At 41.8% G+C, this 27,363-nt stretch overlaps 1 protein-coding gene across 1 annotated transcript; it reads left to right on the top strand.

Annotated features, from left to right (window-relative positions):
• Nucleotides 1-3,368: 3,368 nt before the first annotated feature.
• LOC105012606 (zinc finger protein 385D) lies at nucleotides 3,369-27,353 on the top strand. The gene is made up of 7 exons (XM_034294603.1): nucleotides 3,369-3,783; nucleotides 7,426-7,547; nucleotides 17,634-17,799; nucleotides 19,749-20,006; nucleotides 20,363-20,544; nucleotides 26,269-26,373; nucleotides 26,700-27,353. The coding sequence occupies exons 1-7, from the start codon at nucleotides 3,774-3,776 to the stop codon at nucleotides 26,940-26,942; spliced, it is 1,086 nt and encodes a 361-aa protein (XP_034150494.1). The 5' UTR covers nucleotides 3,369-3,773; the 3' UTR covers nucleotides 26,943-27,353.
• Nucleotides 27,354-27,363: the final 10 nt, after the last annotated feature.

Here is a 27,363-nt window from a genome sequence, read left to right as displayed (position 1 = left end):
CTTGTGGTTTCTCTATTTTGCCATTGTTCGATGATGGGCTCGAGGAAAAGATGATGTTTCTTAGTGACACGGACCGAGAAGAGGGAGGGTACCTCTTTTCCATTTGACAAAAGAAGCCAGTGCCCGACTTCTGTTGACCAGAAACAAAACTAGAAATCTTGCATAATGCGCATTTGTATGCACCCGAAACAAATCCCCGTGAATAACGCTATCATTTCACCACTACTGCAGATCCAGCGTGGACACTCTCGCGTAATGATGATGACTCCAGCACACGTTCACCCTTGTGTGGTGTTATGTGTTTTGGACATGCCTGTCTGCCGTGTGTGATCTCACCCTGACACGGTGAATGGTCTCTAAAAATACCAGCCTCATAAAAAGCCAACTTAAACAACTGTTTAGTCAGAGTTACAGTGAGCTGAGTTGACTTCAAATGGTCAAAATAGTCAGCTCACGAAACATAGTGTGGCCTTCCAAAGGACACTAAGCTAAGAATACATTTGTAATTTTACTCGACAAGCTCTGTTCAAAGTGAGCTGAATTTCAAAAAGCTTTTTAATTAAAATGAAAAATGTATGTTTGCCTTTGGAAGGGAACATGGTATTTGGTTATAAGCCCGAAAGCAGACTAACAATCTATTGCAGCTGGTGTCTGACCGCCGAATGCTGAATTAGGAAACCAAACTCAAATGAGATTAATTTGTGAAAGAATTATCAACTGTAATCTTTGTTCAAAAACACTAAAAAAATACCGCCCGTCATAATATTTCCCATCATGCTCAATTGCAAGTTGATTTTCAGAAGGTTTTCTCTGAATACCTCTGCTGGTTACTCATTGATAAATCTTAAACTACACAAACATTAATAACATAGATCTTTTTATTCTAATCCAATCTTTTACCAGTTGGATGGTTTCCTGCAGTTACCATGATGGATGTCGATATTTGTATAACCTTTCCCCCAGGATATACAAAGAGGCAATAGAGCCTGGTTACAGTGTATAACTGGAACATAGAGTGGTCTGGACTTAGGAGTGTGGATTTGAGGTGTGGCACTAAAGCAAAGCAGGAGAGGCAATACACTTGTGACAGTTGTATTAGATGGGACTTCAGATCTCTCAAAGTCACTTGTTTAGATCACGAGCACTGCTCTAAAGTCCATCATGTCAGAAGGTGGTTCAGTCCAGTCTTAAAGAGCTTAAGGCCAGTAAATTAAAGTTTGTAATTCAACAGCTGACAAGGTAAAAAAAAAGTGCACCCCTTGAGCCAGATAGTTAACTCTAATTGCTCATGTCGCTCCGGATGAGTGTCTGCTGAACAACTGAAATGGGAAATGATTAACTGGGACCAAATAAATAAAACCACAGGTTGTTTTGTCCAGTACTGCCATAGGCTTCAATTTAACTTCCATTCTGAATCCAGATGGGCAACATTGCAGCTTATATGATTTTGTTAGTCTCAATAATCCATCTTCCCTGGCAATTATTCTCAAAGCAGGTTGCAGGTGATTAAACTTTGAGTTAGTTAGAAATCCTCAGTATGGCTGGATTCCAATAGGAATAAAAAAAATCACTTTCCAAAGCCAGCATAATGTGACTTGCATGCTTAATGTGACCTGTAAATACGCAGTTTCTGAACCAGCTTGTTAGACTGTAACTAGGCCCTCAAAGAAAGAAGTGTAGGGGAATCCAGCCTCCTGTGAGCATCAAATGCATCAGCATGGTTGAATATGACTTACTGCTCTTACAGCAAGAACATCATCCTCTATGTTTCACCACTTTCTTGAAGAAAAAAAAACTATGAATACATTCTTAAGTTAAATTGTTTGTTTACTCAAGCTAAAATTAAAAGATAATGAGAGAATGGTTCAGCTGTGTATGTTGAGCAAATTATCCTACAGCTACTGGTTGCCGAGCTGTATATCTAATTATCTTTTACACTAATTTGCCAGGCAAACTTGAAATCCAATTGCAGCTGGTTGCCTTACAATTTTGTAGGTTGACACAGTGTGATGGAATGGATTGAAGTTGTTGGACGATTTACACGCACATGAAAACACAGGCTCGTCCAAATACAACAGCCTAGACCATGGTGGGAATGAATCACTCTGAGGAACTCATGGGATGAGGAAGGGGAGGGCTGGATGATGTATTCTATATGCCCTAACAGAGCACCTCAGCGCTCCCTCTTCTCTATGCCTCTACGCTATCTCTTTCTCTTCCGCTCTCTCTCCCTCGCTTTCCCCTGTGTGGACAGTGGGTGTGTGCCTGTGTGTGTGCGCGCACGCATGCCGTGTGTGTCTATAGATTAACAAGAGCGTCTGGCTGAGTCATGACAAACCTCTTCCCAAGGTTACAGAACAAAGTGTTCAAATCCATATGATGCGTTCAAATACTACTGAGTATCTGGGAGCTCCTAGTTCCAATTGACTGAATCAAGTCTGAATCAAAAGTCGTTTTTGAATTTGATGTTTCACCACAAAATGTTCACGGTTTAAACCAAAAGATGACGACAGCCTGTTTTGACAATTACAAACATATCAGTATGGACAACGTAGCCGATGTCAATGTTAAACAAGCTAGCTAACTTTTACAGTGTTAGTAAACTTATCAAGCTAGCTAATTGACTGACCTCCCCCCAAACATGGACAGTGCTGGACAAACGCTGTGTATGTACCTCAAGGTGCACTCAGGTTTCATGACTGAAATTGTCCCACAAAAAAACCATGGTTCTCACCATATCTACAAGTCTCCTCACCCTCCCTCAGAGATATCACCACCAATCACAATTCCCAACCAAAGAAGGTAAGGCAGGTTTTTGGGGAGAGGGAGGCAGTGCTCTGTCAGAGGTATTTTCTCTCCCATTTTGTCTTCTAAAACTAACACTTGGTTTGAAAGGTGGCCTTTTCAGATGGAATTAGGTTTCAGATGGATGGTCATATAACTAAAATGGCACTTCATGTACATGTTTATGTATACTTTATGTTTATGAATACTTTCAGACAATAGTTTTGAACATAGTGCTTATGAACCCAGTTATGAGTATGTGTGAATGTACTTGGCAAATAAAGGTTATTCTGATCCTGATTGTAATTGTTTTCTGTTTTTTAAGTCATCAAACTGTGTACCACATAACACATGTTGGTATGATATGTTTAAGCAATAAGGCAGGATGGGGTTGGATGTAGTGGTAATATACCACATTGCAATTGTAAACCATAATGTAATGTCATACCTGTGATGCCCTCATCTACCTAGGCTTTCAGACAATCAGCATTCAGTGTTCGAACCACTGGGTTTCTAATATTCTATTATTATTTTGACCTTTTCACCTCTGATTTGTGGGGGGGGGGGGGGGGGGTGATCAAAATTGGGCTGCCTGTGAAAGCGCTGCCGCGGTCTCTCACCAGCTCCACAGACGTACCTTAATGTACACCGGATAGGCTACACAAACGGAAAACGCGATCGTACAACAGGTGGTGGCAAATAATTGATAACGCAACACAGAAGTTTCATTTTCCACACGCATCGGACAGAGATATACACATACAGATACACAGAGAGCGAAGTAAGTAGGGTGCGTGAAGGGGCAGGCACACAGAGAAGGGAGAAGAGCACGAGAATATACTACCTCAGAAGTAAGCGGTATTGTGGGGCATAGGAATCATTTCGAAACCATCGCTACAGTCGTTCTGTCTACGGATAGACGACTTCAGCCTATCGGCGAGCACTGAATTTACAACACGGAATATTGATTGATACTACATTCCGACATCATGTATTTTGGTAAGTGGATACTGCTTCTACTTCAAGTACAAATTACACGAATGCATTTAGGTAGCCTTACAAAAATGCAAATATTGGTTTGGAGAACAATAACGTACGCTAATTCATATAATTTTAAAAGCTCACTTGATGCTGTTAGTTTCTAAATTTAAACGTGTGATGTACCCGATGTAGCCATATGCACTATAATTACACATAAAAAGAACCCAAGAATAGTCTTTGTTGGTTGCTGACCATTATGGCGAGTTGTTTTTGACTATATATTCCAAACGCATGATTTATAGCAGAATTGGCAGTCAAAACAGTAACAAACATTTTCCAACCCCCTGTTTCGATAAAAAATATGAAAGATGTGTCAGGAGAAATCTGAATCTTTGGAATTCATAACGAAAATTATGGTAGAGTGTTTGTTTACATGTGTTTTGTTTACAAAAATGTGAGTAAACTGACACTAGGTAGGGCTGTGATTGGGCACAGCAGCTCATTAAGGTATTTAAGTTATATTCTACAAGAATCCATGGATAGTTAAAATCCCCCTAAATTGTCCTAAATCTTTTTTAAAGATCCCCCTTACATGTTGCATAAAAGAGCTTACAGAATGTATTGTGTAATAGACAATATAGCCTAGTCAAGTGTCTTTGTTTAGAAATAGCTCTGGGTTGGCATTCATGTTCCTGAAGGACCGCTGGCCCGTTTTATAATTTGTTCCCTTTTTAACAAGAGAATAATAATGTGCTGAAAATTTCGACAGGCTCAACCTTTCGACAGGCTCAGCAACATTCATAGCCTATCACCCTGCATCCTACTGCTGGCTGGACTCTGAAGATAAGCAGGGTTGGTCCTGGTTTGTCCCAAAATGGAAAACCAGATGCTGAAAGTTGTGATGGAGAGGCTGCCCAGGGTAGGGGTGGCGATGTTGCCCTTTGTGAAGGGGTGCCGCCTCACAGAGGGCAAGTTTAATGGGTGTCCTGAGTCTCCGGTTATTAAAAGGCACATGACACATACCATAAAGGTGGTAGGGGGTTTGACCCAATTGTTATGGCCATATTCCTAAAACTAATAGCCCCATTGCCGGCATGTGGACCTTATTTATCCCCCTCGTTCCTAACTGGTGCCCATTACTGTGCTGTGCTACCCAAGTGGAAGCTCCACACTGTGGTGGATTCCGTGGCTGTCCACGCTTTGAGTGTTTTGAAAAGCGTTATATAAATCAGTCAATTACTAATTAATCATATCAATCACACTTATTCTGACACTGCATTTTATTTTCTGATCTCTGCTTTAAATAATGGTAGAATGAGACTTTTACAGATATAACACTGCATTGGACCAAAGCCCTATGTTCTAGGATCAGTGAGATTCTGTGTGTCACAGTAGGTGTGTCGGTTTGGAAATCATTCTATAGCTGTATATACAGAGTCACACTTCGTGCCTAGCCCCACCACGTCTGCACGTCCCTGGTAAACTGACGGACAGACCAACGGTGTTCTTGGGGTGCTGCGCTCCTCCGTTCTCTGATTTAGTTTAGTTATGATTTTTTATTTACTATTCCGCTCGTCCCTCTCTCTTTTTCCCTCTCTCACTCACTCACTCACTCACTCACACACACACACACACACACACACACACAGAGAGAGAGGCGTAGGCACTGGCTTACCAGAGACCCCCGTGGCTCTCGCATAGCGACGTGCACCACAAGGTGTTAGGCGGCCCGTGTACTGTTCAGCAGGTCAATAAGACGCATGTCCCGTGAACGGACCAGCGTACGTAATCTTTCCGTCCAAGTCAAGATTTTGCAGGGGCCCCGTTGATATATGCAGACTAGGCTCTTTAGGTATTTACAGACAACACCCTGCATGCTAGGCTCCTTTGATATCTGCAGAAAGGTTTCTGCAGGGCTGTTGTCCACCAGTCTGCATATTGTTCACATTGTGTGTTGTGTGCCCATTGCTCTGTAAACTCAGGGTCTGAAGTATGTTGTGACTAGGGTGCGCATTAAAACCTATTGTGCAGAGGCCTATCATGATGGAGATACGACACTTGTTGACACACACTCGGACACACACAGTTGTTTTACTCTACCTTTACTTTACTCTAAGGACTTTTTGGGGACAAACGTGTATTCCCATTTAAAAGCCAGTGTTCCCTAACCTTAGAAAAATTCCCTAAACCTAACCATTACCCTATTTCTAACCCTTACCTTAATGACAAGCTTCAAATAGAAAAAGGATTTTACTTCACTCGATTTTTCATGGGTTACTATAGTAACACACATTTATACAGACATACACAAACACACATTCTTAAGAGGGAGAAAGATTTCTCCATGTACAGTCAGCCTTTAACACAGCTTCAGAACAAAGCCAAATCACAACCTACTTTAAGACAGCAGTACTTAACCACAAGTAATAAAAATCCAACAAACTGTCTGCAATAAAGGAATGCTATAAATGGATGGAAGAAATTGTAAAAATTGTATTTCTGACCTGTCGTCAGAGAGATATCTGGTTTGATCGGAGAGTGACCATCCCTGTCAACAGAGTCTCCTCACCTCTCACCTCAGTTTCAAAAGTATCGCAATAAACCTGACCCACCCATCTAAAAATTAACCTGATATGAAAGTCATGTTTTGGTGGGTTTCTTATTAGATTAAGATATCAGAGAACAGACATTTACAATGAACTTGGACCTTGTGCCTCTTCGTGGTTTTACACCCTGCGGTCTAATGGACCTCCTGAGGGCATTGGGTCGAAATGACAGAGTGCCCCCCGAATATATGCCCGCAGCAGAATGGACAGTCCCCTTCTGTGACGCGCATCACGCAGACAGGTGACGCCCGCCCATCTGAGTGAATGACGCCAGGGGCACTGGTCAAAGGCGCAGGGGCTCGTGCACGTGCACCTGCCTGAAACCCAGTGTATTCCATGAGGTAAAAGAAAGCCTCACTCTTGCAGTTTTAGGGAGTCTTGCAATAGCAAGTTTCCTATCAAAGGTTTGTGGATGCTTTTAACATAACAAAGAGCCCCTCCATTACGAGCAGTGTTTCCCAACCCGCCTTTGTCGAACAGCAGCCAACTCCCAGATGGCAAGAACACCCAACCACAAAAGGGTGAGAAAATCAGTACAAACATGTCTGGAGTAGAATACCGTCATACATCCCAATCAGGGTCAAGAATTTCAATGGCTAGATTTATGAATAAAACACCAAAAATATATCGGTTTTTCCGCAAAGTGTCAAAGCAAAGGCCAGAATTGATGTGTTTCATTATTATTACTAAGTCTAAAACATCTGGTTTGTCCTGGCAAAAATAGATTTCTGTGATAGTTGCCCACATGGTAATCAGGCCTAATAGTTCTGTGTGCGTGTGCTTGGGATACTGATTGTTATGATTATGCTGGTTCTGAATCAATTTGTAATCAGCCTCAGTAGAAATGCAAAAACAAACTCACCCTCGCAAAAAGGACACACTGATGACCCGATCGAACCAAAAGCCTGTATGTATGCAAATGCGTGGGCATGAGTGCCTTTGGTGAATGCTATACATCCATGTTTGTCAATGCTGGTAAACCTGTGATTAAATCCCTCTTCGTCACCCTCTCTTTTTATATAGCGTAAATATATTTGTTCTGGCTGTCTTTAAGGTAACTTCTGTCAGACTGCCACCATGCCCTCATTGGCCTGCGGGCCACCTGTGGGAGGAGTCCATTCATCCACGAGCCTGAAACCCCTCCACCCTTTCAGCCTTTTCCCTGGCTTCAGAGAAGTGAGTAGTGTCAAACACAACCATCACCATGGTTATGAGGATGTCGCTCACCATGTTGTCAGCACCAAAGTTTCCATTGCCACCCAAGTGTGGTTTTGAAATCACAGCTATGAGATTAAAGTTGATTTTCTCCAATTTGTGGTGCGGGGGTTTGAGTACAAATTGGTTTTCCTGTTTAGAAATGACAACACTTTTTATACATTCTCCTATTTCGGGGGAACCAAAAGCATTGCAGATACTGATTCTAATATGTCTATACGTTTTGATACAATGGTCACCAAATAAAAAGAAAGAATGTGTTTGTCTTGAAGCTCTATACTCTTAAAGTGCCCTGAAATATGTATAACAAGTTTTGCAGTTCACAAGTTGTGAATCCAGTATATATAAAAATACCTTCAAATAAAAGATACAAATCTATAACCTTATAGTCGTGATTTCAAATCCACAAAATTTTTTAGTATCAAACCAAAGGAAAAACACATTATTTTATTGTCCCAATAAGCTAGGACACTGTATGTACATGTAAACACAATGGTTCTGTTGCCACCTAGAAACGTGTGTAGGTCTGAATGGGTTGGAGAAGCACCAACCCGGTAGTGATGATACCTGTGCCAGGTGAAATATCGCCCTAAGGGTTGAGCCTGTCAAAATAACCCATCTTGAGTCTCCGGTGACCTAGATTGACTCAGCCAAACCTATTGACACATGAAGGCGGGACTGTGCAGGACAAGACTTGTCTCATGGGTTTGATCAACATATCAGCCTGCTGAGACTGAAATCGTGCCAGACACGGCAGTTGAGCAAACCCACTTATTACAGTGTGTCAGTGAACCGTCTCTGTGAAGAGGCAGCGTGGATACATAATACAGTCTAAGTCAGTGAACCGTCTCCACAATGAGTTGACGTGGATACACGTATGGAGATAGAATATTGCCACAATGTTTGTATTCACAGCGTACAACTCACAAATGTGAGCCATGATTCGTAAATACACAGCTTGCAATCCACACATGTGAACCGTTATCCATAAATTCACAGCAACAAATCCATGATTGTAAATCCTGATTCATATATACACAGAATTAAGCTGGGAAATGTGTAGTTGGAAATGTACAAAAAGGCAAAACTCTAAGTCACTATCCACAAACACTACATTACGAGATGTCAACTAGTGGTCTCACTCACATTTGTGGATCGTTGACATGTGATCTGAACTATAACTGCCATAATTCTCTGCACAAATTTAAGTTGATCCACACACACAATTTGATCCACAAAAGCAAACACTCGACAATTCTAACACGAAAGTGTTGACTGACAAATCTGGTTGCATTTATACAAATTCTATTTTAGAAATATGAGTCAGGTGGTGTTTTTTTGTGGATTGTGACTTACTGTGATTTTCTTTTTTTAGGTTTCCAACTATGCATTTGTGAGTTTAATTCTGTGTATATACGAATCATGGTTTACAATCATGGATTCAATGCTGTGTCTTTATTGAGTTGTATGCTATGAAAACAAAAATTTCGGCAGTATTAATTCTCCATATACACGATACCGTGCTTGTCAGTAAACCATCTCTGTAAAGAATCGACGTGGATACACAATACAGTGCGTGTCATTGAACTATCTCCATTAAGAGTCTACGTGGTTACACGTTACAGTCCAAGTTAGTGAACCATCTCCGTAAAGAGTTGACATGGATTCACGATACAGAATGGTTCACACTGTCCATATGCACAGAAGTTTCTGCTTTGCACCGAAATGACATGTTGCTGACAATACAGTGAGGCATTGGTCATTAATTAAGACAAAACAGACAGCATGTTGTTGTTTTTGTTGCAATATTTGCTAGCTGGTTGCTGTGCTTGGTCATTTCTTCACACAACTTTCAGGCAAGCTTTATTGTGGAAAGGGGGTGAGTTGACCCTGGGTTGAGAACAACAATCTGAACATACTTAATCCTCCTGGCTCCAGAGGGTCCTCATTGTGGAAAATTACATTTCCACACAGATGTCTATGACAGTTCCTCATCTAGCAAATAGGTAGGGATGGACCGGATTTTCAGCAATTTGAAAATACAAATATTCATATGTAAATGTAAAACAAATCAATGCCTTTTTTGTCTGTAGATACAGTCAGAATGAGGCCCCTGCTTTCGTTTTTGCCGGACTGCATAAGCGGAGCCGGCAAAAAGAGTGAATGTCTCTTACTGAGTGACTGACTGACTAACTGACTGCCCCTTGTTAAATAGCGTGGTGGTTAGAGACGCGGGCTTGCAACCAATAGGTCCCATATTCTAACCTCATCACAGTCAAAGCAAATTATGCATTAAGATTTGTTTTCTGGATAGCCAAAAACTATGCTGGCTACAAACTTCAGTAGCTGTGTTATAGTAAGCCTACAATACAACTGTTCACAATACGACTGTTTCTGATGGATTTTCAAAGTACGCATCCGTGCATGATTTTTGGGATAATATAGGCAAGATCAAAACCCCTTGGGCAGTGAAAGTGTAGTGGTTTTCACGATTTTGTTTGTCTTTTCACTTGAAGAAAAAGTCAGTTATCATCGCCTATATTGATAGTTATTGTGTCAATGTCATTTACGAATGAAAGAAATTTAAAATGTTTGTGCCATGAAATAGCTTTGGCAGTATAAAGATTGTGTTCAGTCTCGCTAGAAATTGCTCAATTCGTATGACTATTCCAAGAAGAAAGTTAGATACTAGTAAGCCTATTACTGGCTAATAAGCTGTTAACATGGCCAGTGGCAAAATTCATACATTTATAGCTATTTGTGGTGGAGGTATACTTTATAAGAAACGTTTAACACAATGCTTAATGGTGTCTAGTGTAATATTCAAACTTGGCGTGATGTTAATGAGTGACAAAATGATCTTATGTTGAGACGCTATGCCGACACTGCACAAAGATATAGCACCTTGCTGTAGTAGTTAAAGACACAGCCACTCATATAGGAGACCCGGGTTCGGATCCAGTGAGGGCAACAACACTGATCTCTTTTATTTGTAGGCCGACTGAACTAGGCTTGCCTGGTTCCTTTTAAGGGTTTTTTATTCATAGGAAAGCTTTTTACCATCTCAGGATTTCATTCTTCATTTGTCCCATGTCTCTTAGAGAAGTAAAGCAGTCAGCACTCACTCTTGATCTTGTACAACGACACACTCCCATCTAACGTACTCAGGAGGGAAATGGACCATTTCCACTTCATTTTCATTCCATTTCATACTCTTTTCACCCTCGTTGTTGGTGATTTGGACGTACTCTTACTGTTGTGTGCACTCGGCCATCTGATGGAAGTCTAAACACAGGTTGGTCAGGGTGTTGCTCCACCTCCACTTCCCTTAAATCCTCTCTACAAACTTCTTCCACATCTGCCTCCCTCTTTTCTCTCCTCAATACCTCTCACTTCCTCCAGGCCCCCTCTCACTTTCTCCATGCCCCCTCTCACTTTCTCCATGCCCCCTCTCACTTTCTCCATGCCCCCTCTCGCTTCCTCCAGGCCCCCTCTCACTTTCTCCATGCCCCCTCTCACTTCCTCCCAGGCCCTCTCATTTCCGCCAGGCCCCCACTCACTTCATAACCCCCCCCCCCCCCCCCCCCCCGCTCTCCTTCATTTGTTGGTTTACCAATGTTGTGATTGCAGCTGTTAGGTTATGCCAGAATGTTAATGAGACCTGGCTGGAGTCATTGAAATCAACCTCCTCTTTCAAAATCGGCGCCGATGATTTGACCCCGAGGGTGTTTCATTTGTGCAACCATGTGAAGTCAAGCTGTTATCTGGCTGTGTGCTCTTCCCTTCGCTGCGTGTGGGTCTGTTACTGTGTTTTCTATTACTGTAACCCTCCAGTGGGTTGCTGAGCACACACAAGTGGGTTGTCTTGGTAACGGGAATGTGTGTCTCATGTGCCAGGCAGCCCACCTGATGGGATTGAGGGGTTGTTTGGCATGTAGTGTTGTGCCATAGACTGACTACCAACCTCAGTGTGAGATGAGGGTTGAACAGAGGGATTATAGGTCCCCATTTGATACTGACATCTAACAAAAGTCAAGTCAAGTATTCAAGAGATTTCATCTGAAATCAAGAACAAGCACATTACAAACCAACGGTCAGCTGACTGAATATGTTCAGATCCGACTGGAGCGTTTCTCACATCTCTCTCCAGTTTCCCGCAGTCATACACAGACGTAACTCACACTAATAACGGTAATGATCACTGTAATGCGTAACCCATAACTAGGACTGTCACCTCCCTCTCAGGAAGGCCATGGCGTGTGAGTTTCGGAGCAGCCAGCTGGCGTCCAGTATTTACACCGTGTATGATGTGTTCCATCTACTGGTACACGTCCCATGTGTTGATTTGGAGCATGCCAATAGTTATCTGGGTATTTGGCTAGAACGCTCCAGAACCATGCTGGCCGCCTCCAGTCTAAAATTAAATGTGGCATTAGTTTCCCTTTTCACAGCAAAGCCCCTTTCACCCATGCTGAGAAACCAGTCCTAGACTTTGATGATGTAATTAGCAGGGCTGTCGCTGTCCGTCACTTCAAGGAATTCCACGTCAGCTTTGTCACCTGTGAACCCTTAAACGCTCACTGCTACGATGTGTGAACGCTGCAAATACCACGTCTGATTGGCTGGTACCAACTAACCTAAGAGTCCCTCGTAGGCAAATCTCCGCTCTACCTCAGCTCGCTCCACAAAATCTCTCTAACCAATCAAAACCTCTGTACCAACAGATCCATTGCGTTTTTTATTCCTAATGCCTCCTTCGGCTGACATTCTTTTCAGTTCGCTACAGGCAGTGACAGTAATCAAGCTGCTCTCTGGTCACTGTACCTGCCAAGCACCTTATCTAATCTATATATAGATGTGTATGATTACCTCATATATACCTACGCGCCCTCTTCTGTATGTATATAGGTGTAATTTATTTGTCTGTATAGGTTTCACCACATATGGTATATTTTATTGGTGTAATTTATTGATCTGACCTCTTTGCTTTCCACCCTTTGTATATCATTTCCTTTGCATGCTTTACGTGAAACTCTGCTGTCTTGCACTGTCATTCCTTTGGCCAGCCCGCTATAGCAATGGAGGCTTGGTTCTCAATCTGCCTAACTGGTGAAATAAAGATGAAATAAAAATCTCTCTCTCTCTCTCCTACAGAACAAGAGTTAGATACTGGGATTATAGGAAAGATGGGGAGAATGAGTTGCGTTTCACACGTGTTAAAAGAGGAAAATACAAGCAAAGAGGTAGATGGACCAGGAGAGTGAGAGCAACAGAGAAAAAGAGGGAACATTTTTGAAGGAGAAATAGAAATGCAGTCACAATCGAGAAAATCTGTGCAAAGGTGCAAAGGTGAAAGAGAGGTAGTTTAAAAGAGATTATGACATTGGATCAAGGTGAGAGTGGGTGTGATGGGTGAGACAGCAGCTCCTTGGGGAGTCCTGAAGGTGAAATGGAGGGGGAGGGTAAAAGATTGGAGTGTTTGTAGAAGAACAGATGGGTTGGGGTGAGCGTACAGGGGGTTGGAATTTGGAGACCCTTGTCTTGAAGATCATAGGGTGATAGGGTCGGAGTCAGAGAGCCTTGACACAGAGTGAATTATTAGCGTTGCAAAGAGAGTTTACTAGTCAACGATCAGGACTTCAGTAATCTTTAAGCATTTTATGTCATTTATAACAACACTAAACACTCAGTAGATTGTGTAAACTCAGTACATATTAGACGTCTTTCAAGGTGGCTAAAAAAGCTATATAAGGATGGTCATCGTGGGGCCATGGTGCTGTTGTATTTGAGCGGGAACCCCACGTGAAATCATGAGGTGAGCTGTAAGAACATTCATCGATTTTGTTTTTGCTAAAATTACAGAACATTCCAGTAAATTACTGGCAGCTCACGTTCTCTCTCTCTCTCTCTCTTTCCCTTTCTCTCTCTCTCTCACATACACATGCAAACACACACTCTTGATTATACAAAAATAACATTTGTCTTAGGTTGTCACTGCATTGACCTTAAAGCCCTCTTTATCTCCCCATACACATTTCCCCTCTAGATGGAATGAATGGAATTCCCTTTTAGATAACACAAAACATTGGAAAAAGGATTTTCCCATCATGGGCATGTAGGAAAACTCTCATCTGTCAACACTTTCTGGTTAGATTGACCACCTCATAATCTTCAGTATGTGCTGTTATATGAGCAGTAATTTGTTATGCATTTTAAGTTGTACTGGGCTCTCTATCAAGGACACTTCTCCACGTCCCCACACTCTACTGTACGCCAGAATAAGTCAGGTGTCTTTGATCATATGACTTATTCTGACTAGTAGGGTTATTTTATGTGTTTTTCCACTACACTGCAGATAACTGTATGATTTTGCGTCAGAAAGACCATTTCTCTTTTAGTGTCGTGTGCCTATTCAACCGGCTGTAGTGGATAAACACACACACACACACAGTGATAATGGGTGAAGCCCACGGCGCTGTGAGATAATGATCCCTCACACCATGCCCAGGCCTGTTGGTCATTAAGAGACACTGTGACAGTATGCTGGAGGTGAGAGGTCACGGATTTCATGTCTTCTTGACTTATGTCAAGTTCCTTTTAAACTTGTTGAGGTGAATCCACGGACGCTGACCATAGAGTCTTTTCAAAGGCGGTCCCTCTCAAGTATGGAGACCTTCACCCTCCAGGGAGTGAGGACTGGCCGTCCTGACTTTTACGTTTGGAGTGTTTCTGGGTATTTATGATCCAATGGGTACCATTTATCCTGGAGTCAGTAGTCACAGGTTTCTCGCTCTCTAAAACGTATCTCTTGAACTCTAGAGTTACGCTTAGTCTCTGGCTGCAACCCAAGCAGCCCTTTACTCAATATAGTACACTGTATGGGGTAGTATGCCATTTGGAACACAGCCTCGACTCAGCTAGTCTAGGAGAGGTAGCATTTCAGGGATTCTTGCTAAACATTAACCTCACACTTTCACATATCAATCCTATTGGGTTTGGGAAGGGATGCATTTAAAATGCGATTTTATATGTAAAGAGTTTGAGGGGCACAAACCATTTCAAAATATAGGATACATACCAGTAAAGCTACAAACTCTTCTTGCAACTGATGTGTTTATTTAACACATCAACAAACAGTGTGGCTCCACAAAACACTTTTAACGACAGAGTGGCTTGCTTCTACCAGGTGTTGTAGTACACATACTGGAGAGAGAGAGAGAGACCTTCTTGTGTAATTGCTCTCCTCTCTCACACACATGTAAAATTACCACTTTCACATTTACAAACCTGAATTAGGAATGCAACGAAGCTCAGAACCAATGTGCCTACAGGGTCATACGTAAACAGAAATTACCTCAACACCACTGAAGGCCACAACGAAGCAGAAAGACAACTTTTTAGGGATACAGATCCAACCTTAATAGATAAGCATGGACACACTGTCACTCGTCACCATCTATTTCAATCGATCCAGCACAAAAATATGCATGGAATAATGCACGGAACAGCACCACAAAGGCAGGATGATAAAATATGCTTTCACTCACCAAGGCTGAGGGCTCACATGAAGAGAAAAGTGGCACGGCGGTTCTTCCTCTGGGCAAACTTTTCGATTACTTTGGGAATTAAGTCATGTAGCTGCTGAATCAGCTGGCTTTCGATGGACAACATGGCCAATGCGTTGAGTCGCGTCTGTCCCATGGTATTGCAGGTGAAGGTTTTTACCCTCTTCAAGGTGGAAAAGGTCCTCTCTGATGTTGTCATAGGTGTTTTGATAATTTTCAGCAGAGTGACTGTCTCAGCAAAAGCCTCCTCTGGGTTGTTCTCATGGATGGATCTTAACAGAGACAGGGCCGTCTTACCAGATTGAAGCTCAGTGTGGCGGTACAGAGTGGTAAGCTCAGACCTCAACTTTTCCTCATTTTCTAGAGGCCATAGTTTCACCGCACAGTCAAGCTCAGCTGTAGGGAATGACAGGACAAATTGTGGGAACAGCGAGCTGTCAGCCAGCTTGGCTGCGATCAGGTGGTCACTTTGTGAAAACCTCTGCACCTCCTGGGAGATGACTGTGTCGCATGCCTACTTCATCACCAGCGCTGTGTTTGTTACTCGTCGGCCTGGCTCGTCTGTTCCATCGTGAACGGTGGCAGCCCATTCATCAGTTTGCTTCCGCATATTCTGGACATTCAGAAAGGCTCTGTCCCAGACTTTTTTGGACAGGCTGTATGCCTCACTTATGGTGGCCTCATCCCATCCTGGTTGTGTGTGTATGTCCTCCATACACAGGAGCCGGGGCGTGGTTTTCCCAAACTGCATTGACAGTTCTACTTTTCAAGTTCCATTGTATAGCGTGTGGCCTTGGAATGCGTCTCTGTGTTGTCTCAGCAAGTGCAGCACCACGTTTAGGATGCTCATCCTTGCTGAACAAAGTTGCCGCAAGGTCTGGTTCAGCTGGTGAGCATAGCAGTGAACAAACTGGGCATGTGGGTATGTCTCTTTCATTAGCGTCTGTACCCCTTGGATGTTTCCACTCATTCCAGCTGCACCATCATAAGTCTGAGCGATCAGCTTTTCTCCCAGCTTCAGTGGTTCCAGCACACCCTTGATGCTATTAGAGAGGCAGAGTCAAGTTTTATCTTTGACTTCCACAAACTCCAAAAACCTCTCTGTCACTGTATTGTCAGGCAACATGTATCGCAACACAACCACCATTTGTGATTTACAGGAGACATCAGTTGTCTCATCTGCCTGTATGGCAACAAATTATGTCTCATCCACTTGCTTGGCTATCTCCTCCCTGTACACTTCATACATACAGTCTAACAGTTTGTTTTGTACAGTGCTCGATGTCCCTTTGAAGATGGGCTGAGCGTCCTCTGAAGTCTCGAATTGCCCTCACACATAGTCTTGAAAATGTATCTGAATATTCCAGGATTCAGGGAGTCCACCGACTCGTCGTTCCCCTGCAGAGCGGTTTCACATTTTCCACCCAGTTTAATACATGTTATGATCCGACTGAGCATTGTCCAGAATGATTCCCGCTGCTCTCATGTTTTGCAATCCTCTCAGAAAGATGTTTCACATTTTTGAACTCGACCAAGTACCATCTTCACCAAATAGCAGACATGGAAAACAGAAGAGTGCATTCTTTTGTATACTAACCGTTAGCCACTTTTTGTTCAAAAACCACTCCACATTAAACCCGCGGTTACTTTTACCAGCAGTTTGAGTGATGACAATATCCTGTGGCTGATGGGCACCAAGTCGCTATATTTAAAGTTTCTCCTCCAAATTAAGGGTTTCAAACCATGCTCGAGTATGAAATCCACATTATTCATTTTCTCAAGTTACCTGGTGTTTGTGAAGCTAACAAGCTAGCTAAGACAATCTACCCTACCTGGGTATGTATTTTTCCAAAAACAATAACATTTCTCAGATTCAACATTTGATATGTTGTCTCTTTATTATTTTTAATTAAATACCGTTAAGTAATTGTTATTGTTATTTGCATTTTACGCAGTGCCCCGACTTTTTTGGAAAAGGGGTTACTTAATTTTCTGTCATTAACTGCAGCAAAATCTAAGTTTTCTCATGGTGAGCTATTAATTCACACTTAATGTTTGCCTATTTTTACCTCTCATTGTCATTTTAGTTGTTTACATTATTTTATTTTTGTGTTCATGCAACGGGATTAATCACAATTTAAAAAATTGCATTCTGGGATTTTAGGCCACAGGTTATAAAAGTGACAATGTCAAGCAAAAAGCAGGTTCCCAAAAAGTGTGTACTATGCCATGTATGTGCCGAATTAAATCAAAACCAATTGCTTTCAAACGTGGAATTCCTACTAATTACTTTTTATTTGCTAAAGTTCCACACTTCATTTTTAACTAATCACGTCTGACAACCATAGTAATAATGTAAAATCTCTGTGTTGACCCTGTAGCTCTGACAGGATGATTTGAGCGCATACCACGTCGTGAGCATTGGAGTGGTTCTATCTTGTGTGACTGGTTCTGGTTCTATTGTCGTTGTCTCTCTGTGTAGAGCCAGGCCTCATTCCATTACTTTGGTACCAAACAAACCAAGAGGCTCAAAGACCCGGACCCACCCGACTGCCAGACCAGAGCCTATGACCCAAACACCAAGGAGAGCCTGACCAACAGTGTCTCACCCTGCCTTGCCCAGCCATACTCAGAACCAAGTTTCACAGGTGCGTTTGTGTGTGTGTGTGTGTTTAAATCCATGCATGACTGCACGCATTTCAATGTGTGTGCATGTGCACGTACATGCGCATTTACGTGCGTACGCCTGTGTATTCATAGGTGTACGTGTACTTAGATCAAACAGAAGGGATCATTGAGAAGCTTTGATCATCCTGGGAAGCTTCTCCTGTCACAACTCTGAGACTCTTTGATGTGTAGAAGCTTCCAGTCTGTCTGTCAAGCAGAGCAGATGGACTAACGTGCTAAAAGGCAATAAACGCTCCTCTATCGAGTCTGCATGACCCGTTTTAGCCTACATTCCTAAGCTCGGGTGTTTGGGTTCTGAATGCTCAGTGGATGAAAGCCGCTGTATATCAGACTATGTCTACATTGTGTCGGGCCTAAGAACAACCCTTAGCCGTCATGCTTTGGCAAAATGCTGTATCCTTGCCTTTTTGCTTAGTAAAACAAGTTTTCTTTAGAGGCTCCATTACAGCAGATTGTGTGTTTGCAACCTAATGTAGCAGACCTTCAAAGAAGCGCCTGAAACAAGGTCCTTCACACACTGTAATTGGGGAGGTTCTCTACATTGTTAAGCCAACTCAGTCTTGTTTATGTCCGAATGCAGAAAACACATTTCAGGCTCTGTTTCCCCCGAAGAAATGTAAGTTCCGCTTGTCGGGGACAGCACAAAGGGTGGTGTTTTTGTATACATGTGTCCAAAGGTGTGTAGGAGTTTGCATTGTTACCTAATGTATATATGCCCTGCGGTAACAGTCTGCAGTATACATAGGGATATGGTGTTGGCGGGCATGAGTATTTTATAGCGTAGGAGAAAATTCGGTAATGGTCGATAGAGAGTGGTAGTCCATTTATTTAATTTCATGCTGTAGCGATAAGTGAGTTTTTCAGCGTGTGGAGGAAACAGTGGAGCTTTGTGATGATTACTTTGGCAAACAGCCTTACGGCAATTTTAGAGAGACAAAAATTATAAGAAATGAACACTCACAGAGCTAATCACCATTAACAATACATGTTCCCAAATTCTCTTTTCCAGGGTTTCCAGGTGGTGTGATGTGAGGGTAGTGTGAGTGAATTGGGGTGTGAGGGCGGGGTGGTGATGTGTGGGGTCGTGTGAGTGTATTGGGGTGTGAGGGCGGGGTGGTGTGATGTGTGGGCGTTGTTGTGTGGGGTGGTGTCAGGGTGATGTTATGTGGGGTGGTGTGATGTCAGGGTGGTGTGAGTGCATTGGGGTGTGAGGGTGGGGTGATGTCAGGGTGGTGTTATGTGTGGGTGGTGTGATGTCAGGGTGGTGCTATGTCAGTGCTGTATTGTGTGGGGTGGTGTGAGCATATTGGGGTGTGAGGTTGGGGTGCTGTTGTGTGAGGGTGGTGTGATGTCAGGGTGGTGTTTATGTGTGGGTAGTGTGATGTCAGGGTGGTGTTTATGTGTGGGTGGTGTGATGTCAGGGTGGTGTTATGTGGGGTGGTGGATTGTGGATTGTGGTGTGAGGGCGGGATGAAGGTGGGGTGCTGTTGAGTGGATGGATGGTTGATTGATCACAGTGTCTTTTGATGACTGTTCACACTTCCCAATTCCTGTTCCATGTGGGAGGAGAATTCAAGAAGGATGCTGGACACAGCTTTGTAATGGTGATGACGCCTATAGAATCTGTTAGTTGGATGTATGAGAGATGAAAACAAAGGGGTTTTGACACTTTGGGTATGCGCTCATACCATGTACACACCCAGCACACTCTACTATCACACCTGTCATAACCAAGGAGTGCTCAGGCCTGCCAGATGCCTTGCCTTCCAGGTGACATAATTACAGCTTGGCCCTCGTTCTCTGAGCCTCAGTGTGTTGTTGCTTGTTTTCCTCCTTCAAGGAGGAAAACAATTTGAAATATTCTGAATATTTCCATTTTCACCCAGCTCTGCTCTACTCCTACACCTAGATGTCACCACTGGAGTCTCGTTTTCACCTTCTCCTGCCGCCGGTGGGCCACCTTTGCCCTGCAGCCCAGCTGTATCCGTGGATTCTCCCGGTGACCCCGCTCCATCCTCCGGTTCAATGGTGGAGAAGGAAAAAGAGACGACGGACGCAGCGGAGGAGGTTGGAGAGTCGGAGGAAGAGAAGGCTAAGAGACTGCTCTACTGTTCTCTCTGCAAGGTGGCAGTCAACTCTGCTTCCCAACTACAGGCTCACAACAGCGGTGAGAATGAATCAGCACTGACTTGGGTGTGTGTGTGCGTGTATGTGTGTGTCTCATAGTTTTTGCTTCAATAATGGCATCTTCTAAATGATTTGGTGAGATCTGCAGAGCTCATCTCTGTTAGTCCTTCTACAACACACCAGTCGTTCACTCGCTCCTTAACCCTGAAGCTGACACTATACAGACATCTTGGTGCGGCAAGAAGAATGCGTTTTGCAAGGGCAGTCGAGTGAGGACACAGCCTTTATCTCATCATCTCTGTTTACATTGAGGAAGAAGCCTGTTCCAAGGTAATTTATCCTTCCTTGATGTCCCGGCTTCTGGTTTTTGACCCATCTTGGCCTTCCATTTGTCAGGCACAAAACACAAGACAATGCTGGAAGCCAGGAGCGGCGATGGAGTCATCAAGTCATTCCCGAGGTCAGGGGTCAAAGCTAAGCTGGCCCCTCCCACCGATGTGTCGACTGGGCTCCAGAACAAAACGTTCCACTGTGAGATCTGTGACGTCCACGTCAACTCAGAGACGCAACTGAAACAGGTTAGTTATAATCATTAACTCAGAGACGCAACTGAAACAGGTTAGTTATAATCATTAACTCAGAGACGCAACTGAAACAGGTTAGTTATAATCATTAACTCAGGAACACAGCTCAAACAGGTTAGTTATAATCATTAACTCAGAGACGCAACTGAAACAGGTTAGTTATAATCATTAACTCAGGAACACAGCTCAAACAGGTTAGTTATAATCATTAACTCAGGGACACAGCTCAAACAGGTTAGTTATAATCATTAACTCAGGGACACAGCTCAAACAGGTTAGTTATAATCATTAACTCAGGGACACAGCTCAAACAGGTTAGTTATAATCATTAACTCAGGAACACAGCTCAAACAGGTTAGTTATAATCATTAACTCAGAGACGCAACTGAAACAGGTTAGTTATAATCATTAACTCAGGAACACAGCTCAAACAGGTTAGTTATAATCATTAACTCAGGGACACAGCTCAAACAGGTTAGTTATAATCATTAACTCAGGGACACAGCTCAAACAGGTTAGTTATAATCATTAACTCAGGGACACAGCTCAAACAGGTTAGTTATAATCATTAACTCAGGAACACAGCTCAAACAGGTTAGTTATAATCATTAACTCAGGAACACAGCTCAAACAGGTTAGTTATAATCATTAACTCAGGGACACAGCTCAAACAGGTTAGTTATAATCATTAACTCAGGGACACAGCTCAAACAGGTTAGTTATAATCATTAACTCAGGAACACAGCTCAAACAGGTTAGTTATAATCATTAACTCAGGGACACAGCTCAAACAGGTTAGTTATAATCATTAACTCAGGGACACAGCTCAAACAGGTTAGTTATAATCATTAACTCAGGGACACAGCTCAAACAGGTTAGTTATAATCATTAACTCAGAGACGCAACTGAAACAGGTTAGTTATAATCATTAACTCAGGGACACAGCTCAAACAGGTTAGTTATAATCATTAACTCAGGGACACAGCTCAAACAGGTTAGTTATAATCATTAACTCAGGGACACAGCTCAAACAGGTTAGTTATAATCATTAACTCAGAGACGCAACTGAAACAGGTTAGTTATAATCATTAACTCAGAGACGCAACTGAAACAGGTTAGTTATAATCATTAACTCAGGAACACAGCTCAAACAGGTTAGTTATAATCATTAACTCAGGGACACAGCTCAAAAAGGTTAGTTATAATCATTAACTCAGGGACACAGCTCAAACAGGTTAGTTATAATCATTAACTCAGGGACACAGCTCAAACAGGTTAGTTATAATCATTAACTCAGGGACACAGCTCAAACAGGTTAGTTATAATCATTAACTCAGGGACACAACTGAAACAGGTTAGTTATAATCATTAACTCAGGAACACAGCTCAAACAGGTTATTTATAATCATTAACTCAGAGACGCAACTGAAACAGGTTAGTTATAATCATTAACTCAGAGACGCAACTGAAACAGGTTAGTTATAATCATTAACTCAGAGACGCAACTGAAACAGGTTAGTTATAATCATTAACTCAGAGACGCAACTGAAACAGGTTAGTTATAATCATTAACTCAGAGACGCAACTGAAACAGGTTAGTTATAATCATTAACTCAGAGACGCAACTGAAACAGGTTAGTTATAATCATTAACTCAGAGACGCAACTGAAACAGGTTAGTTATAATCATTAACTCAGAGACGCAACTGAAACAGGTTAGTTATAATCATTAACTCAGAGACGCAACTGAAACAGGTTAGTTATAATCATTAACTCAGGGACACAGCTCAAACAGGTTAGTTATAATCATTAACTCAGGGACACAGCTCAAACAGGTTAGTTATAATCATTAACTCAGGGACACAGCTCAAACAGGTTAGTTATAATCATTAACTCAGAGACGCAACTGAAACAGGTTAGTTATAATCATTAACTCAGGGACACAGCTCAAACAGGTTAGTTATAATCATTAACTCAGGGACACAGCTCAAACAGGTTAGTTATAATCATTAACTCAGAGACGCAACTGAAACAGGTTTGTTATAATCATTAACTCAGAGACGCAACTGAAACAGGTTAGTTATAATCATTAACTCAGGAACACAGCTCAAACAGGTTAGTTATAATCATTAACTCAGGGACACAGCTCAAACAGGTTAGTTATAATCATTAACTCAGGGACACAGCTCAAACAGGTTAGTTATAATCATTAACTCAGAGACGCAACTGAAACAGGTTAGTTATAATCATTAACTCAGGGACACAGCTCAAACAGGTTAGTTATAATCATTAACTCAGGGACACAGCTCAAACAGGTTAGTTATAATCATTAACTCAGGGACACAGCTCAAACAGGTTAGTTATAATCATTAACTCAGGAACACAGCTCAAACAGGTTAGTTATAATCATTACCTCAGGAACACAGCTCAAACAGGTTAGTTATAATCATTAACTCAGGGACACAGCTCAAACAGGTTAGTTATAATCATTAACTCAGGGACACAGCTCAAACAGGTTAGTTATAATCATTAACTCAGGGACACAGCTCAAACAGGTTAGTTATAATCATTAACTCAGGAACACAGCTCAAACAGGTTAGTTATAATCATTAACTCAGGAACACAGCTCAAACAGGTTAGTTATAATCATTAACTCAGGGACACAGCTCAAACAGGTTAGTTATAATCATTAACTCAGGAACACAGCTCAAACAGGTTAGTTATAATCATTAACTCAGGAACACAGCTCAAACAGGTTAGTTATAATCATTAACTCAGGAACACAGCTCAAACAGGTTAGTTATAATCATTAACTCAGGGACACAGCTCAAACAGGTTAGTTATAATCATTAACTCAGGAACACAGCTCAAACAGGTTAGTTATAATCATTAACTCAGGAACACAGATCAAACAGGTTAGTTATAATCATTAACTCAGAGACGCAACTGAAACAGGTTAGTTATAATCATTAACTCAGGAACACAGCTCAAACAGGTTAGTTATAATCATTAACTCAGGGACACAGCTCAAACAGGTTAGTTATAATCATTAACTCAGGGACACAGATCAAACAGGTTAGTTATAATCATTAACTCAGGAACACAGCTCAAACAGGTTAGTTATAATCTTTAACCCAGGGACACAGCTCAAACAGGTTAGTTATAATCTTTAACTCAGGGACACAGCTCAAACAGGTTAGTTATAATCATTAACTCAGGGACACAGCTCAAACAGGTTAGTTATAATCATTAACTCAGAGACGCAACTGAAACAGGTTAGTTATAATCATTAACTCAGGGACACAGCTCAAACAGGTTAGTTATAATCATTAACTCAGGGACACAGCTCAAACAGGTTAGTTATAATCATTAACTCAGGGACACAGCTCAAACAGGTTAGTTATAATCATTAACTCAGGAACACAGCTCAAACAGGTCAGTTATAAACATTAACTCAGGAACACAGCTCAAACAGGTTAGTTATAATCATTAACTCAGGAACACAGCTCAAACAGGTTAGTTATAATCATTAACTCAGGAACACAGCTCAAACAGGTTAGTTATAATCATTAACTCAGGAACACAGCTCAAACAGGTCAGTTATAAACATTAACTCAGGAACACAGCTCAAACAGGTTAGTTATAATCATTAACTCAGGAACACAGCTCAAACAGGTTAGTTATAATCATTAACTCAGGAACACAGCTCAAACAGGTTAGTTATAATCATTAACTCAGGGACACAGCTCAAACAGGTTAGTTATAATCATTAACTCAGGGACACAGCTCAAACAGGTTAGTTATAATCTTTAACTCAGGGACACAGCTCAAACAGGTTAGTTATAATCATTAACTCAGGGACACAGCTCAAACAGGTTAGTTATAATCATTAACTCAGGAACACAGCTCAAAAAGGTTAGTTATAATCATTAACTCAGGGACAAAGTTCAAACAGGTTAGTTATAATCATTAACTCAGGAACACAGATCAAACAGGTTAGTTATAATCTTTAACTCAGGAACACAGCTCAAACAGGTTAGTTATAATCTTTAACTCAGGGACACAGCTCAAACAGGTTAGTTATAATCATTAACTCAGGGACACAGCTCAAACAGGTCAGTTATAAACATTAACTCAGGAACACAGATCAAACAGGTTCATTATAATCATTAACTCAGGGACACAGCTCAAACAGGTTAGTTATAATCATTAACTCAGGGACACAGCTCAAACAGTTTAGTTATAATCATTAACTCAGGGACACAGCTCAAACAGGTTAGTTATAATCTTTAACTCAGGGACACAGCTCAAACAGGTTCATTATAATCATTAACTCAGGGACACAGCTCAAACTGGTTAGTTATAATCAATAACTCAGGGACACAGCTCAAACAGATTAGTTATAATGATTAACTCCAAAGCTCAAACAGGTTCATTATAATCATTAACTCAGGGACACAGCTCAAACAGGTTCATTATAATCATTAACTCAGGGACACAGCTCATACAGGTTCATTATAATCATTAACTCAGGGACACAGCTCAAAGAGGTTCATTATATTCATTAACTCAGGGACACAGCTCAAACAGGTTCATTATACTGAATGTATGTCAATTCCGATACACAACTCAAACTTGGTGAATATACTGGCCATATAACGCTGTTGAGTAAAATGAAGAAGAACGTAGCAGCATGATGAAAACATCAACGTACTGCACATGAAGGTAATCATCAGGTTGTGCATTGATATTATTGTGCTGTGTTGTGTTGTTTTGCTGTTAGTTGGAACATTTGGATTTTATCTGTAAGCCAGGTGCTTATGAATATTCATTAGTACATGAGACATTGTTTGGCCTGATTGGTAATAGCCATCTGTTTGTGTATGCCAGTCAAAATCAAATCTGCCCTTTATGAATATTTGTACATTTAGAAGGCCAATAACAAATATGGGTTCCAGAGATCAGAGTAACAAGGAACTTTGATTTAGGTGTAGTGTTTAATTTTATTTCTGACGAACTGATTAATCTATGAGCCTGACATTAAGGTTCTGAATCCGTGTGTAATATATGTCAAAAGGTGACCACAGTTCTTTAAACCTTCCTGGGGGAAGTGTAGTCTCCTATCCCTTTATGAAGTGGACATCCTGAAAGCGTTAAAGGGTGACATGACACCTGACATGGACGGTTCACCCCAGTTAAGTGTGTTGGTAGTTCTCTAACCTTTCTTACCCTGCTGGCATAAAATGTTACCTCAACTTAACGATTTGGGGGCCCTGCCACCTACTGTGGAAGAGATTATTATTTCAGTTATTCATAAAAAACTGAGACACCTCAAAGTGATTTTGATGTGTGGTCTGACATCTCCCCTCAGCACAGCTGAAAAGATATTAGCGAAGACTTTGGCCAACAGGCTAAGTGGAACAACTATTCAACTTTGATCAGACTGGCTGTACTCCTAACAGGAATTTGTTTTGCAATGTCAGATGTGTCTTTCAAATAATGTGCACTCCAAGATGACCTAATGTGGACTGATCTGCTAAATCTCTTAATTCTTATCTACAAAGCCACCTCAGACATATCTCTCCATCGCCTCTATATGACTTTCTTACTTTCTTCCTCTCTCATCTCTCTGACTCCATCTCTATATCTGTCTTCGTCTGTTTGTGTGTATGTGTGTGTGTGTGTGTGTGGGTGTGTGTGTCATTCTCTCTCTCCTCAGCACATTAGCAGTAGAAGACATAAAGACAGAGCAGCAGGGAAGCCAGCCAAGCCAAAATTCAGCACCTACAGTCTCACGCCTAATTGCAACCAGAATCTACAGACAGTGAGTAATACGAGTTTGTCTTTTGGTGATTCTGTTTTGTCTACTTTGATTCAATTTCGTTGTGGATTGGTTCCGATTGTAGTCGTTTTGCAAAGGTTTTTAGACTGGTCGTGATATCTACATGTCTGCAATGCTGCAGTACGAAGACTGGCTTCTTGTGATGGCGCTATATTATTGTTGAACAGCCGCAACTATGTCATTTTAATCCCAGGAAGAGTAGCCGTTTCTTGGGCCGCGGAAAATGGGGATCCTAACAAAAACGACATACAATCAAATGCACAATACATGTAGGGTGGTTGTGATCACAATGTGTGTGTGGTCCACAGGTGGGGATTCCTCTGAGGAAGGAGCAGGAGCTGGGGAAGCCTCTTGGTTCGTGCCTCTTCCAGCGCCATTTATCCCTCGCCGCTGCCACTGCCATGGCTTGCATGACGCCGTTCCACATGCGCCCTTCCCCTACAACTGGCCCCGCCCTCTTTCAGACTCAGCCACTACCCCAGATCATGTTGCATCCCGCCCCAGGTCCTCTTCGTACTGCGCACACGTCTGTTCTGTTCTCGCCATACTAACTCAAGTCTGAACCAGACTTGACCAGTATGTGACCCAGGCCCATATCGCACCATGAGGCAACAACTCAAAAGTTTCGGTCCATCAGCCAGGGCAGGCAAACAACATTCTAGACATTTGGAGACAGAACTGGGATTACAGTCAGAGTATTTTTCTCTATTGATCCTCTTGTGTGTCTGTTTTTTTCATGAGATACGAGTGTTGTTTTTCAATAAAGTATATGTTGCTGGCCTTGATGTCGTGTAGGTAAGAACATTTAAGAAATGGTTTGAAGTACAGTCTATTCCAAAAGTATTTGGACAGTAACAAATGTTTTGGTCTGTGTATTCCAGGGCCTTAGATATTCATTGATACAATGACTATGGGCATAAAATGGTAACTGTGAGCGTTAATTAAATGGTAGTAACCATTTCAAAATTACAA

Source organism: Esox lucius, chromosome 10 (genome assembly GCF_011004845.1).
Source record: "Esox lucius isolate fEsoLuc1 chromosome 10, fEsoLuc1.pri, whole genome shotgun sequence".
Taxonomy (NCBI): domain Eukaryota; kingdom Metazoa; phylum Chordata; class Actinopteri; order Esociformes; family Esocidae; genus Esox; species Esox lucius.
Note: the sequence above shows the minus strand (reverse complement) of the source record. Positions and strands in the feature narration are given on the sequence as shown.